Source organism: Vicugna pacos, chromosome X (genome assembly GCF_048564905.1).
Source record: "Vicugna pacos chromosome X, VicPac4, whole genome shotgun sequence".
NCBI classification, from domain to species: domain Eukaryota; kingdom Metazoa; phylum Chordata; class Mammalia; order Artiodactyla; family Camelidae; genus Vicugna; species Vicugna pacos.
In genome coordinates, this window is record NC_133023.1 from 12,962,598 (window position 1) to 12,978,706 (window position 16,109).

At 39.8% G+C, this 16,109-nt stretch overlaps 1 protein-coding gene across 4 annotated transcripts; it reads left to right on the forward strand.

Moving 5' to 3' along the window:
* Window positions 1-1,007: 1,007 nt before the first annotated feature.
* Window positions 1,008-15,747, forward strand: SCML1 (Scm polycomb group protein like 1). 4 transcript variants are annotated; one of them, XM_031673280.2, is made up of 8 exons: window positions 1,008-1,125; window positions 5,723-5,872; window positions 6,738-6,818; window positions 7,293-7,370; window positions 10,007-10,111; window positions 10,505-11,009; window positions 12,580-12,731; window positions 14,035-15,747. In XM_031673280.2, the coding sequence occupies exons 2-8, from the start codon at window positions 5,843-5,845 to the stop codon at window positions 14,167-14,169; spliced, it is 1,086 nt and encodes a 361-aa protein (XP_031529140.1). In that variant the 5' UTR covers window positions 1,008-1,125; window positions 5,723-5,842; the 3' UTR covers window positions 14,170-15,747. The 4 variants fall into 4 exon arrangements, with proteins under 4 accessions (XP_031529140.1, XP_031529141.1, XP_015106213.1 ...); XM_031673281.2 differs by lacking the exon at window positions 6,738-6,818; XM_015250727.3 differs by lacking the exon at window positions 6,738-6,818 and having other exon boundaries at window positions 7,296-7,370.
* Window positions 15,748-16,109: the final 362 nt, after the last annotated feature.

Below are 16,109 nucleotides of genomic sequence, written 5' to 3' on the forward strand. Positions count from 1 at the left end.
AGAATACATTTCCAGTGTCCAGTATACTTTCCCTGTAGCTACTCTCTAGACCCGGAAAAGACTTAAGGCTTTTCTTCAAAGGAGCCTGCTTTGCTTCTATCATTACTGATACTGTGCCTCCTTCCCAAAATGGGCAACCTTGACATACCTAAGACAATATGCCACTAAGTAATGTCCTGTACCCTTTATTACACAAATTTATGTGCTGGATACCCTTCTAAGTGCTTTGTTTACTCATGTACACCCCCACACTGTGCCCATTTTACGGATGGGGAAACTGAAGTACATAGCTGTTTACCTCAGCTGAATTGCCGAAAGCCATAGAGCGCTTAAATGCTGGGGCTGGGGTACAAACCCAGCAAATCTGGCTCCAAGGTCTGTGATACCTCACCCTGTGGAAAGACAACTTTTAAAAATAACTTTTCCCGGTTTGTACCAAACTACAATTGCTTAAACCCAGTCCCCTCCTCCTTCGAATTCCAGGACTGAGGTGCACACCTAGGACTGAGCCAATGTCTACGTCGGTGGTATCGGGGAATTACATTAAAAAAAAAAGCTTCAAAGAACTAACCAACGAGAGTGGGGAGGCCACACGCCAACACGCCTCACCCTAGCGAGTAGCCTCCACGAGCCCGCACCGCCGCAGGGAGAGTCGCGCGCGCCGGCAAGCGCAGCCGCAAAATCCTCCTCAACCTTAGAAGCTTGTGTCTTTGGTCTAGCACTGGGCTCCACCACCACCTCTGGAACACTCAGAGGCAGGCACTGCAGCTGCGCAGTAGGAAGCAAAGCCCCACCCCCTCGGCTATCTCCCTAGCAACGTCCCGCCCCACAGTGGCGGCACAGGTTTCGGCAGGATTGGTTGGCTAACGGCCCAGGCGTGTGTTGTAGCAGCCACTGATTGGCCAGAGGACCCTGCGTACCGCGGGTGGTTCCTGGTGCGAGTTTGGGTCCCCCAACTTCCGTGGAGCTCGCGGAGTGCGCATCACGTGATTTGGCTCTACTTCCGGTGCGAGCGGTCGCGTAGCCCTAACGGTTTTACCGGTCGCCGCTCCGTGAGGCACACCACCGCTAGCCGGTTCCCGCGCCCTCTGGAGGCCAGTGTGGCAGGCTCTGGCGCCGGAAAAGGTCTGTCAGTGGCATTTTTTCCCCTCCCTTTAAACTTTCTTGCCTTGTGTGTGCGCTAGAAGCAGTTGAGGAGCGATTTGGCTTCGCGGCTGGGGAGCTCTGATGTGAGGGGGCGGGGAAGGAGCATTTACCTCAGGCAAGAGAAAGGATTTGTTTTTCCGGAAGAGCGAGTCTAAGCTGGAATTTAAGCTGCGCTGCAGATGGGGTGATTTGGGATGGTTCGAGGTGGTTTTAGATGGTTTGGAGTGGTTTGTGGTAGTTCCGGCTGCTTTCGGCTGGTTCGGAATGGTTCCCATCGCTTGGCCCGGGATGCCAGCGCTTGTGAGCTTTGGAGATTTGGCCAGTTATTGAGTACTTGGTGATGACTTTCTGGGAAGAGTTGATCCTTTTTCATCCATTCTCTTACTTGGCAGGTGGGGGTGGGGGGCGAGGCACGACCAAGACTCTCAGACTTTATATAGAATTTTGAGTTTAAAGAATCTATTAACTAGCAAGTTGGTTTGTTATAACATTTTGTGAGATGAGAACGTTGATTTTGAGGCTTTGATGGCAACCACGTTCGATCAAAGACAGTGCAGCCTCGCTGTTGTAAATTAGTGAGCGAGGTGAAAGAATGTAAGGATGTGGATTGAGCACGGTTTGATAACTTGTTAGGGATCGCTTCCCTCCTTCCTCTAACTGGCTCTGCTCTAAACTTTTAAACTGGTTTAATGTTTACAAGTAGTGACTTTATAAGCAGTTTTTCTGCACGGTGTTTTATAAAGCAGGCTCGATTCCCTGTTGGGCGATGGGACACAGTTTGGGCAGCATTATCCTCCATCTGGCCGAATTTACACTCTAAAGTGTGATACGGACAGAAGGGCTGCTTTTGAGAGTCCTGACAGGATTTTTAGAACGTTATCTGTGCACTGACACAGTTTTGTTAAAGAAAAAAATTGGAGTGATCTGACTATTGTAATCTGCTCTGTTTTGCCAAGTATTCCTTGAAGTGGTTGTCGGGTGAAACAATGTTTTCTTCCCTCATTGTGATAAATTGATGGCGAGTGAATGCCTTACACCTTGGGAGCAGATTGAAGTGACGTTTGAAAAATCTCTTTGAAATGTCTAAAATGTGTCTTTTTAAAAACCAGATGCTTTCTTGTTTTTATGTTTTAAAGAGTTTAGATTTTTTTATCATGAAGTGTAAATGGGCGTCATTTTAAGTAAACTTATTTTGCAGGATTTTGAATTTAACGAATTATATTAATTTTACATAATCTAGTCATGGTTGGGCTCTAAGAAAATGTTGCTTACCTTGTGGGAAGAAGTGAAGGGGACCTAAAACTTACGTTGTGCTATGAACCAGACAAAATGCTGAGTGCTTAATTTAAGTCATTTGATCTTACATAGCCCTGTGAACTAGCTATTATTCCAACTTTATAGGTTAAGAAATTGAGGCACAGGGGGGTGGGTGGGAAGGGATAGACTGAGAGTTCGAAATTTGTAGATAACTGACAGGCATATGTAGAATAGATAAACAAGATTATACGATATAGCACAGGGAAATATATACAAGATCTTGTGGTAGCTCACAGTGAAAAAAAAAGTGACAGTGAATATATGTATGTTCATGTATAACTGAAAAATTGTGCTCTACACTGGAATTTGACACAGTGCTGTAAATGACTAACTCAATTAAAAAATGTTTTTAAAAAAGGGAGGTAAAATCCCAGCCTAAAGCAAAATAGCAAGTTTTGCCATTTGGATTCAGATTTCGATATTTCTTTCTTTTTTTAATTAAAAATTGTTTGGGGGGGTGAGAGGTAATTAGGTTTATTTATTTTTTTAATGGAGGTACTGGGGATTGAACCCAGGGCCTTGTGCATGCTAAGTATGCACTCTACCACTGAGCTATACCCTCCCCCACAGATTTAAGTATTTCTTAAAGCCCAATTCTTTGCACAATGCTTAAAATTCATCTAGGAGAAATGGTTGCTATATCTGCAGTGTAAGGGTGCAGTGTGAATGAAAATGACATGTTATGATCCAGAGGATTTGTTGTCCACATGCTCCATAACAAGTAGATTTGTTGGGAGGATGTCATGAATACCCAAATAATAAAATAATAGTACCCAATAGCAAACACCTTTGTTATGTCAGTCATTGTTCTAAGCGCTTGACATGTATTAATTCATGTGATCCTCATAACTCCATGAGGTTTGTACTGTTATCCCCATTTTATGGATTTTTTTTAAAGCACAGAGAAGTAAGTTGTCCAAAGCCACACAGCTAGCAGGTGGAGGAGCTAGGACCTAAACCCTGTATTCTGATCCAGACCCTAAGGTCTTAATGCTATTTGATGTTGCCTCTTCTGTAACTAGCCAACATGTGACAATTGCCTTAAAAGCATTAAAGTGTGAGTGTTCTGGTACTTCTGGGAAAGCAGTGTCACTTCCAAATAGGGTGACATAGCAGCTTTGCTTTGTGGAGATGGAAGTTGAATTAAGCCTTTAAGTTTTGAGTTGGTTCTCCGAAGTGGAGAGGTCTTGCAGGGTGCAGGGTATTGTGAGCAGAGGAGATGACAGGCGTAGAAGTTCAGAGTGCAAGAAGATCATTGTTGATTTGTAAATATCCCACAGAGACAGAAATGTCGGGAATCTGCTGATAGACCCAATGTATGCTGCTTCTGTGTCTGCAGCCAAGTGTTAGCATCCTTGTAATTAATCCAGTAGGGAGCTGCCTGATTGTTAAGGGTCTGTAACAGTGGCTGGCAAACTTTGTCTGTAAAAGGCCAGATGGTAAATATCTTAGGCTTAGAGCAAGGGGACACATGTTAAGAGGTGACCTCTGAGTGGTGTGGAGGCACCTGTGTAAAGACCTTGTAGGCCATGGTAGGAGTTCGGATTTTGTTATTGTTACAGAAGGGATTCCAGATGATTTTAATAATGAAGAAGTAAAGCCATTGACTCTGGAGCCAGAGTATACCACTTACTAGCTATGAGACCTGGGTAAATTACTGAAAGTCTCCTTGCCTCAATTTTCTCTTAAGGAAAATGGGGATGATAATAGAGCCTGCCCTGCAGGGTTGTCAGGAATACTCAGTGAATCAGCGTATATCAAGTGCTTAGAACGCTGCCTGGCACAGAGTAAGCAGTAAAATCTGTAAGATACTATTATCTATACCTTGTAGTATATTCCAAATTTTCTGCAGTGAAACTATATTTAATGAAAAATTATATATTGAAATCTATAAAACCAAACTGTTAGAAATAAGGTGAGAGTATAATAAATACTCTAGAGTTGGGAAACTCACTGTCCTCATTCTGTGCGAGCTCAGGTGGAGGTGCAAGGCTGCCGTGCAAGGTCCTTTGTCAGAGCAGACTTGAGAAGGGATTTGTGAATATCCATGAAATGGGACTGGCTCAATAAGTCACGGCCTGTTTGCGAGATAGGAAACTAAGAGATTGTTAAAGTGACTACGGTATACGTAAAGTTACTGATTTGGAAGAACTTGTTTACTTTTGCTTCTTTGAGCTTTAGGTCAGTTGAATCGTATGCTGTATTCTTTTCTGTGTCTGGCTTTTACTCATCGTTCGGTTGTGAGATTTGTCCTCGTGTGTAACAGTAGTTGGGTTATTCTCATTGCTGTGTAGTCTTCCTGTGTATGAAGAACCATGATTTAAAGTATTCACAACTTGTATTAGTCTTATAATCAGAAAAAATAAACATAGTCTAAAAAAGCAAAATCTGGTTAAGTTACAGCTCAAATTGGAGGTATTTAATAACTTGAATTTATTCCACAATGTTAGACTGCATTTCTCTAACTTGAAAGTTCATTTTCCCTTGATCTGCCTCTCATTACTGCCCTGGCGCAGGATGGATAAATGAATTGGCTCTCTCATTAACACCCCTCCTGGTACTGTGAGGCCAGCGTTCAAATCTACTACAAGATATAATATGCTAGCATTGGACTCAGTGTCTTTTTGTGGTCGAACAGCTGAATGACTGAGAACCATAACCGAGCCTACATAATTCTAGAAGAGCTTTGGCTTATTTTTCACATACATTTATTTAAAGTTTAATACAAAATTTAACTACGGAAGCAATTGTACTCTCAGCGCTGAAATGACCTTAGACATAATCTCAATCAGTTTTCACTTGGCGGGGGAGGAGGCGATGACTTTAGAGGTCACCCCGGCCACACACTGTGGTGGAGGCCCAACCCGGAATAGACTCCCGAATCACCTCTGGAGGCCGGCAGCCTCTCTGGGTAAAACGCTGGGTAAAAAGTCTCTGAGCTCCTTTACGGAAGCGGTTAGGAAGCATGCTGTTGCTCACTTGTTTCCAGCATTTACTCTGTAGCCTCTACGTTGTGAAGCATTCATTTCACAATTTGAACCAGTATTTGATCTTGATTCTTATTCCTGTGCATTGGCAATAAAGCCCTTCAGTTTTTAAAGGTTTATTCTAAATCAGTTAATGGAAGAACTCTTGTTTTGTCACTCTCCAAAATTCAGCCATGACTCCAGTTCAACTTGAGTTGGCATTCTGAGAACATATCCATATTATGTTTATTAAGGCAATGTGTGAAGTGACTGTTTTATGCATTGCTTTTCAGGAATAAAAGGTTTACCAGTCCTAGGTGACCAAGCACTTTCACAAATAAACCCTCCAGCAAGTTTATAACTAATTAGGCCCAACTCAGAGGAAGTGGAGCTGCTCCTGTTGCACAAAAAAGATGTCTAGCGGCTCCAGTGAAATTGATGTGGTTTGTATTTCAAATCGAAAATCTCTTTGTTCTTTTCATTGTGTTCTATTTCTTTTCTAAATTGAAATTAATTTCATACAGTGAAATGCAGAGATGGCAAATGTACAGTTCATGAGTTTTAGACAGTTATATATAAAGCCACATGAACATTTGTATACAAGTTTTTAAATTGTAACTACTTACCGAGAGTCATTCTTTTTCCTCACTCTTTTCACATAATTATTTGAAAGCACTTTGAAAAGCATAAGGCACTATATAAAGATAAGACGGTATATTTTATAACTACTATTCTGTAGCCCAATTCCACATTATTTTGTTTCTGTCTTTTGAAACAAAAACATACATACTTCTAAGTATGTTAAAAATTATTCCTATAGTTCTTAATCCATTCTTAGGATGAAGAGTTATTAAATGAAATGTAATGGTTGTTTACTGTCTATTGACTTATTTATATCCTTATTCCCCCCAAAATGTTTTTAGGTGATTTAGGGATTAATTATCAAGAAAAATAGGTGCTTAAGTATTTCCTATTTTGTCCACAAAGTGGCACTGTTGGATTATTTAGAAGTCAAAAGCCATGAACAGGGTTCCTTGTAGTTAGAAATACTTGCTTTTACAGCAGTTCTGGTGCCAAATTACTAGAAGACTAGTCTCTCTACCCCAAGGTCCACCAGAGGAAAATGATGTTGGGTTAATGAGAAAACAGTTTTGCAAGTACATCTTTTCCTGTAGTCACAGTATTTACAATGGACTGAGGTCCTTTATTATCACAAATTGGCTTTTGGAGCTTCTTGAAAGTGAAGTCCTCAATTTTTCTTTGAGTTCTATCATCTTTCCTTTTAATTTGTTAATAAATCTTCCTTAGATAAGAACACGAATCTCTACTTATGATGATGATAACACTGTTCTTTATGCATATGAACCAAATACTGCATTTTTCAATAATGTAAGTAAAGTTAATTGCCATTTGCCAAATATATTAACCATTTTAAAGAAAAAGCTTTAAAATCTTCATAGAGTTCCTCTAAACTCACACTTAAGAAAATACTCATCTCTCCTGAATTTGTCTGCTTTCTTTCATTAGACGGTGAGCAATTAACCATTTTACTTCCCTCTTTTCCTTGTAGAGTAGGAAACTCAGAGTAATTTTTACTCATCTTCAGGGCAAAACTAAACCTAGGTCTTTCTAATTAATAAATTATTTCCTTGCTTCCTCTTAATTAGCTGTGATCATTTTCATTCTCATATTAATGTAAGGTTTTTATTTTGTCTCTACTTTAGATTAAGGCTTCTGAAACTCTTTGAAAAGTCGGTGAAAATAAAAACAATTTAAGTAAATAGATATATAGTGTTTTTTTTTCTCGTAGTGTTTAGTTTGACTTTTACAGAAGCATTAACTACTTAACTTTTAAAATATTAGCAGGAAAATATTGTGTCTGACACAGCCTACAACGAAGAGCAACAAAAAACAGTTCTGGATGTCCTTACTCACTGCCAGGTACAAAAGATTCTGTCTCTCAAATGTAGTTTTCTAAAGTATTAAGCTATCAAGGGTTTTGTGAGCTGCATACCCTAGAAGTAAAGAACGTTTATTAAAAAATGTTTCTTAACATGTAAAGTTTCTTAATTAAAATGAGCTAGCATACTTTGAAAAGTAAAAGATGCTTATGTGAGTCTTTATCATTATTACTCTTGAGAAGAGAAGTGGAATACTTAAAGGGAACCTATGGTGTCTTCTGGGGAAGGATGTCCAGAGGGTGGGACTGTAGGGGTGACATAGAGAGTTCTGACTTTGAGCAGGGCCATCCCTGGCCTGCTTTACATCAGTAAACATGATGAACTAGGTTGACACTGCTCTACCAGGACCTTCTGAGCGATGTGCAGGATGTGGTGAGACAGAGCATCTACAATAAGAAATGCCCAGATTCCAAAGTCACGGCCCTGAAACACCCCTCAGGGATCCTCTCCATTTCTCTTAATTTGACAGCTCCCTCCTTTCTTCAGCTCCTTCCCAGTCTGGGCCACATGGTGCAGCATTTCATCTTTTCCTTTTTTTGATCCTTGCCCACCATTGCCCGGTGATTTTCAGACAACCCCAATCTTTGTCTCTTATTTCATGGAGAAAATGGAGGACGTGGAACAGAAATCTCCCCCCGAGTCCTGATTCCTCTCCCCACAGCCAACAAACTTGCCTGGATCCATCTCTCTGCTGACCTCCTTCCCGACCATTCAAACGGGAAGGTGTTTTCCTCTGCCAGGCTAACACCTTCGCTGGTTTCTGCATCCAACCCTCTTCCCCTGTGTTCAGACACCTCCCTTCATTGGTCGTCCCTCTCTCCCCTACATCTTCAGCCTCTGTCTCTATCACTCTCAGCATATTCATCCTCCTACAGTTTTTAAAAAATCATTTCTTTTGGCCTCTTCAGCTATTATCCTCTCTTCTTCCCTTCATAACTGAGCTCTTTGAATGTCATTTCTATTTACTATCTAAACATCTAACTTCCTCTTTTCTGTTTGGGTATATTGAGGGTTTGTTTCTTTTAATTTTTTTATTGAAATATAGTTGACTGACAGTATTGTGTTAGTTTCAGGTGTAGAGGATAGCGATTTTTTTTTGCAGATTATATTCCATTATATGTTACTATAAGATACTGGGTATAATTCCCTGTGCTATAGTAAATACTTGTTTCTTATCTATTTTATGTATAGTAGTTTTTATCTGTGGATCCCATATTCCTAATTTGTTGGGTATTTTTGAATATAGTGTTCCTTCTGCCCTGTGTGCTCTTCTGTGCATCTTTACCTGGTGAACACCTTCTCATCTCTTCATTCTCAATGTAGAAATCTCCTTCTCTGAAAATCCTGCCTCGACTGCCAGCCTGGATCAGGTCTCATTCTTCTGTGTACATGTAGTGTCGTGGCCATAACAGGTGACTGAGCACTACTGGACCAGTCATCATGTAGTATTATTATCATGTTAGTATTAACATACTATAGCACGTTGTTTTGTCCTCAAGAGAACTCAGATATTTTCATCCTGATGCTATTCATAAGGAAACTGAAGCACAAGAGAAGTTAAGTAACTTGCCCAACTAATAATGGCAGAACTCTAGTACTTGAACCCGACTGTGTTCGCCTAGAGCCTGTGCTGTAAGCCAGTGGGTCTCCTGCTTGGTTGTGCATCAGAATCACGTAGAGGGCTTGTGAAAACACAGATTGCTGCTTTCACTCTCAAGAGTTCCCAGTTTGGTAGATCTGAGGTGGGAGATTTTGCATTTCCAACAATGTTGATGTTGCCGGTCCCTGGAGCCCCCGACATCCACTGTTCCAGGCTGCCATATTCTCTGTTGAAATTGTCTCTCTACTTGCATCTCTCTCAAGCTAAAAATGGGAGTTCCTTAGGGCAGGAGCTGGTTGGTTGGTTGGTTGGTTTTTATGTCTGCATTCCCAGCATCTAGCAAAGGGGTTCTGATGGGGTAGGCCCTGAATAAATGTTTGTTTGAATGAATGAATGAGGTAATGGCTCTGGGCTCTTTATTTAAGTGTATTTTTTGCCCGAATGAAATTTCTGTGTATTTCAGTTCTCAGGTTTTATCAGTCACATACCTGACTGGTATACGGGGGCCATGTACTCAAAGGTTTTGTAAGGTTAATGTTAATTACATGATTGTAAAATACTCTGATGCCAAAAGTCACATCGGTTATATTTGACTCACTGTTCTTTCCACAGTGGACCACTCACTGCCTGTTAATTTATACCATCATTACATGCAAAGAGGCTCTTTGGCCTTTTAGCAGATTTGAACATATTTTTCTTAAAATAGCACCTTCCTTGATGTAGAATGATTCCAACATAAATGTGATGGCTTATAGAGCTTGTGGTACATTTACTTTCCAGTGTTCAAGCTTCTTAAAATGCCTGTGGGACGAGGAGTAGCTGAGTGGGAGGTCGGGGCTCCTTATCTCAGCCAGCTCAGCTCTGTGTCACTACCAACCAGGCATCAAATGGGAAACAAGAAATTTCTCACCACTTGAGAACTTTGTTTCTAACAGTCAAAGTTTGGCTTTATGGTATTTTCTTATATGTTACATTTCTTTCCAAATAGGAATTACTAACAGTTTGTATTACAATAGGTCATCTATGATGCTATTCAAGACCTGGATAAGAAGTTTGATGTTATTCATGGAAAGGTTACAAAAATCCACCGTTTTCGTATGAAGTCATTGTGGCAAACTCGTGTAAGTGTTACAAAAATATTTTTACAACCATAATAAACCTCTGGTTTCTAAAGATGCCAATCAGTTAGAAGTGAGAGAGAACTAATAACTGAGATTAGCAAGGCTGATCTATACTTGCTGTAGCAGCAGATGGGAGACTAAACCTCTGTTGGAAAAATGCTTAAAGTTTAGGTTTGAAAAATATATGACAATGTGTATTTTTATGTTTGTAACCATAATATATAAAAGCAATTAAAATGTAGGGTTGAAGAGGAAGAAAAATCATATAATCAAAATAGAGCATTTATCTTTAATAATATAAAGCAGTCTTCCATGGAAATGAGTATCAGTGTATTTACTGTTTATTGCCCTTTTCACTCATTCACGGTTTATGCTGGGTTTGTGTCATTTCAGAAGCCACTTGGATATGCATATAAAAATTATAATTACCTGCTTTCTAAAAAGGTCAAATCCCAGGGATTGCGGAAAAAGGAACCTGCTGCATTCTCTTACCCTGAAAGTTATAGCCCAACTATACCAGTAGGAAGGCGGGACATTGATTCCTATAGCAACTTCGGAGGCAGGTCTTTTCACTCGGATGAGTCCCTGAATCAGGAGCCGGAGTCCCACTACCAGGAGCAAGAGCTGGGCTTCTGCCAGAGCCCGCCACTTTGCCCAGACGCCTACCAGCCGTGCTACACGCCCGATGAGCCCACACAGGGCTCCTCTGTGCCCTGCTTCGGCAGCCCAGGAGCCCGCAGCACCAGCAGTCTCTATTCTTCGGCCCAACCCACCTCGGCCATGGCCCAGCGTGAGCCCAGTCCGGGACACAACCTGGAGATGATGGCGTACCCACCTCTCATGGAAAACAGGAGCCTTGGCCAGACCACCTCATCTCTCGGCATGCCGGGCGGCTTCGGTGAGTGTGAAATGACGCCTATGACACATACCATTGCGTATGCTCTGTTCCTTAGCATCCTTGATGCAAGCTTGTAGAAGCTGTTTGTTTCCTATTTTGAGCGCTGGTTTGGAGTGAGATCCACAGCGAGAATAACGTTTCTTGAGCGTCTGTTACGTGCCAGGCACTCTGCCAATAAGCTGACATGCCTCTTCTCTGCTGATACTCAGAATGATCCCATTGTGAGTTTTTTAATCTTCTGTTTTTCTTTGCCTTTTCCCTGGGTAAATATTCAAAATGCTCCTAAAATGACCAGAGCCCAGATGATAGGAAATAAAAGGTGCACTTTGGGCTAGTTCACATACAAGAACGATCAAATTTGTGTTGATGGTCCTTGGTTAGAGAAACTCATCTTCCTAGCACATTACAGAACCCACTCTGTTACCACACTAACTTTAGGGAGTCAGGCGCTCTGGTTGAGTAAATGTATACTTGTCTGGACACAGAGAAGTTTCAGCACAACTTAGTGAACAGCACAGCTAAAACTTTTTGAGGTATGAGCACTTAAATCGTTTCATGTCTCAGTTATTTCTTTTTTTCTTTTGTTCCAGTAGACTTTTTAAAATTTATTTTTTATTTCTATATTTATTGTTTATTTCTATGATTATAAAACTACTTACAGTGCAGTTTATTGTATGTAAATAATATGTCAGTAAAGCTACATTAAAAAGTACACATGTACCTGTTTTTAAAAATAAACAACAAAAAGGAATGAAACGGAAAGTAAAAGTCCCACAGTGGAGGTGGGTGTTTGGGATAGAGTAAAGGTGAGTTGGTTATTTCTTTTTTAAAGGTAAACCTTCAACCAAAATATCTATCACTATGCAGTAAACTTCAAAGAGGTATTCAGTGTAATGTTAAAGTTACTTCTGATCTCCTAAGCAGAAAATAATCTTATTTTCTTCAAAATCCAGGTAAGCATTTAAACCTTGAGAGACAGGAATTTTAAAGAATAAAAGTGATGCTAAAAAATATCCATATTGAATACATAGGAGAGATTTGGTAAAAGAATCTGGTTCTCAAAGACAGTGGAGGCTGTTGAAATTCATTGATTAAAGTGAATAAATTTAAGCAATTATAAAACTGTAAATTGTAAATAGCTAGTAAAATCAACCTAATCTGGAGAGATGGAGAGGGGAGAGATTGAGAGAAATTCTTTGAAATACTTTAAGAGAACAATAAGTTAGTTTAGATTAACCTAATTTAACCTAAGTAACAGATCTTTTGCAGTATTTGCCTGTGGCCAGAGGCCTCGGATCGCTCAGTCTCTTTTATGATCTTTGAAGCTTTTAGGTACCTTTGGAAGCTGCTTTAGTTGTTTGGGGGAGGTCAGGGGGGATGTTCGTGGGGAGCCATCCTCAGGTCATCTATATATAGGCTCTCTCTGGATTTTACGCTTGGAGTCCTGGGTCCATGCCGGGGTACTTCACAGAAGGTTCCAGGAATGAGACCATTACTCCCCACCTAACATCTCTTCTTTCAGGATCATGATCAAGTCAAGTATGATTTGTCTTTTCTCCCCCTACTGAAGCTCCCCCTTCACCAGTTGGAAATGACCCGGGTGTCCAAAAACAGACCTTCTCTGATGACCCTTCAACCTGGTCCGTGGATGAAGTGATCCTGTTTTTGAAACATGTAGATCCTCAGACACTCACCCCCCTCGCTGACCTCTTCAGGCAACATGTAATGTATCTTTTGATCCAGTTTTCCTGTCGTAATGCCTTTGAATGACCTCTCTGCAGGCTCTTCGGTTGGATACTGATTAGTGTGGATGGTGGGGGAACCTATCAACTGATTTGTCCATATGTGAGGAAGTTTACTTTGCCCAGAGTTAGATCCTTAAATGGTCGAGGCTGGATCTGTCCTTTAAAAGGTACCCAAATACCTAAAATACTACAAGTCTTCAAGTTCTCAAGAGAAGATGATTCAGCACAGCCACTCTCAGGTGTCTTTTTTGTAATGACAGTTACAAGGATCCTCCTCCCCACCTGCTGCCTGCTCGGCCCCAGGACCGTGAGTAGGAGGGGTGACCACAGCTGTGACAGGGTGTCCTCCTTGTTAGGATGCCCCAAGAATTCAGCAGCTGATTCCATTTGGCTCAGTTCTGTTAACCTTATATGGTCACTGACGATTTGGGATGCCCTTACCCTCATGCCATTTGCAAAGTAACATCATGGGCTAAATTTTTCTAAGTTTAATTTCTTTAATTTCTAGTTTTACTTGGTAGAAAATGTATAAAACATACCTGACAAAGGCAGCACTGTGAGGGGTTTCAGGTCTTTTCAGCCAGTGATGTATGATTCAGTGCACTTTTGTTTTTAAATCAGAGCTCCCGAAAACCAAGTAGCCTGCTTCAGCACCATCGGCTGATCAGTTAATGTAATAAAGAATTGTAGGAGGATGCCTTGTGACTCTCAAGTAATATTTTATAATGTTTCCTAACAAATAAAATTAGTGCTCACACATCTGATGTATCCTTTCCAATGTGATAAGAAAATCAGTAATCAGTCTTTAGCATCTAATTAGCTTCAGACAACTGACTGATTCGCTCCCTACATTAACACCAGACTGTACAGCACGCTCCCAGCAGACACACTCCCAATGTCAGCCCTTCCAGGAAAGCTGACGACCAGCTGAAGTGTATTTCTACCATTCATAGTTTTTAGTCTTTTTGTCATAGCTTTGCAGCATTTTATTCAGCACATGGTATTTAAAATTAGGTAGTCTGAGGCTTAGGACATTTTAAAGATATTAGGTTAAATTTCCTCTTTCTGAAAATTTGAAGTAAATTTACAAATGATTGAGTGATGCTTCACTGTATGAATGATATTTGTAATAGTTTTCAGCCAGCAGTTGCATACTCAGAAAACATATAGCTGGGTGGGCTGTTCTCTAACTGCTGTCACATGTGCTTCCATATAAAGGAATAACCATTCTGATAAAATATGAAAACACGTTAATTATTTTAACTTCCTTCTCTCTGTAGGACATTGATGGGAAAGCTCTGCTGCTTCTCAAGAGCGACATGATGATGAAGTACATGGGCCTTAAGCTGGGGGCAGCCGTGAAATTGTGCCACTACATTGAAAAGCTTAAAGAAAAAAAGAAATTTGTCTATTGAAAAAATGCTTGTAGGTTAGATTGAGCTTAATTCTGGGGAGACCAATGCTGTCTTTTTTCCTGCCCTTAGAAGTTTTGTTATGGAGAAGATTCCTCTAAAATATGTTTTATATCCAGAAGTGCAGAACCACATTACAGTCCTGTCTGCTTCCTGAGAAGCCATTTAACATGTTAAGATGAGCAGTGTCACATTGGTGGTCTTTCTATCTTTGCATTATTTTCATTGCATAGTTGACAGATATATTTCATGCAGTAAACAGAGAAATACTTTGTTTTTGGTTAATGTTTATATGTAAAACCAAAACTGCTCAATCCCAGGGGAAAGTATCAGGGACTGACAGGTTCTCTAATGAAATCCATGCAAAGTTTTCTTTAGAAGAGAATTTAAAGATGTAGCTTTAGATAGCTCTTTCTCACATATTTTATGTCTGTTACTGCAATGTTCTGTTCACGTTCTAATAGTTTCTGGAATGGGAATAGACATATAAAGTATCTTCCTTTCTGTTATTATTTCTCCCTATGTTGTATCTGTACCTATTCAAAGAAAAAAAAAGCAACCCTACAAGCTTTCAAGAAGTGTTATTATCAGTTTTTTTAATTATAAGGTAGGTAAAATAGTCACTTTATGCAGGAGATATTAAACTATGCAGGGTGGTTTGGCTAGAGTCTGATTATATTCTTTCTAATCAGATACCTATTATTTTAAAACTTCCATATTTTGCCTAAGTTTGGACATTTAACTAGGCATTCGTTGCTCACATCTCTCCATGAAGATGCCTATGTCCAAATTTTTAAAAGATAGAATTTTTAACAGAGTTTATTGTCTGTTTATTCCTTATGGATACTGTTTCATATTTATGTTTCATTCTATATCTGAAGTATACACACAAGTAAATCTTTTCTTTTTTAATTTAAAATGGCACTTTACACTTCTACAGAGGTAAATATTAACTCTGTGTATAGTAAGATGTTTTTATTCTGTAAGACACACGCATAGCACTTGCCATCACTGGTACCTCTCAGCTCACTCTTCAGGGTTCCCGAACAGGGAAGTTCTGTCTTGTGCAATGTTTCTAGTTTATTTGCTTTCTGAGCCACTTACCATACTAAACTTTGGAAGGTACATTAATTCTAATTTGTCATTTTAAATTTTATTTTAAAAATTAGAACTTTCAAATGAAACACGTTCATTGTCATTATTCTGTTATTTATTACATCTTATATAATATTCAGCATAATGTTTATAAGCTATGAAACTTGGTGCTTATTGTATTAACCATTTGTTATAAATGCCAGTAAGATGTTCATCAGGGGCAAGAATACACAATTTCTCTTTAGAAAACCAAGTGTACTTTATAAGCAAAGGCAACCATTTACTGGGCATATGTGATTTAAAGGGTAATTTCATCTGTGTTATTTCTTTTGTTATAAGATTCTAATTTAAACCTGGTCTTCTCTCACATTGTATGCGTGAAGATGCTGTGCCCACTTGAACAGTCCTCAGGTGTTTGTATAAATACTATGTTTTACAGTTTTCAGATTTTAAAATATAATAAAGTTTAATAATCACAACCATTAATGTCAAAGCCTCAGAGTTGATTTTTACTTGCTTAAAGACTTAGAGCCAGCAGTGATGCATGTTATGAGTAGTTACACTTTGTGACAGCTTCACCAGAGAATTCTCTTTCCATCCTGAACATCAGGGCAAAAGTATGGCTAACACAGTAACTTTCACAAGTACAGACCTCAATTAGCAGAATTAAATATCCAATGAAACATAGTATTTTTCTCTCTAAATTTACCCTCATCTCCACCAAACATAGCCAAATCAAGACTAATTTGTTTATAAAATAAGGCTGGTGAGTTGACCACATGGGCTCCTCCAAACTGACTATGTGGAACTCCTCAGAAGCAGTCTCAGACTGAATTCCCACAAGGCCT

What these genes read in the sequence shown, in the direction of transcription:
- SCML1 (XM_031673280.2), top strand. Translation starts at nt 5,843, where the DNA reads ATGTCTAGCGGCTCCAGTGAAATTGATGTG. An exon ending in ATACTGCATTTTTCAATAAT is followed by an intron (nt 6,819 to 7,292) that starts GTAAGTAAAGTT and finishes TTAAAATATTAG; the next exon opens with CAGGAAAATATTGTGTCTGA. An exon ending in ATGTCCTTACTCACTGCCAG is followed by an intron (nt 7,371 to 10,006) that starts GTACAAAAGATT and finishes GTATTACAATAG; the next exon opens with GTCATCTATGATGCTATTCA.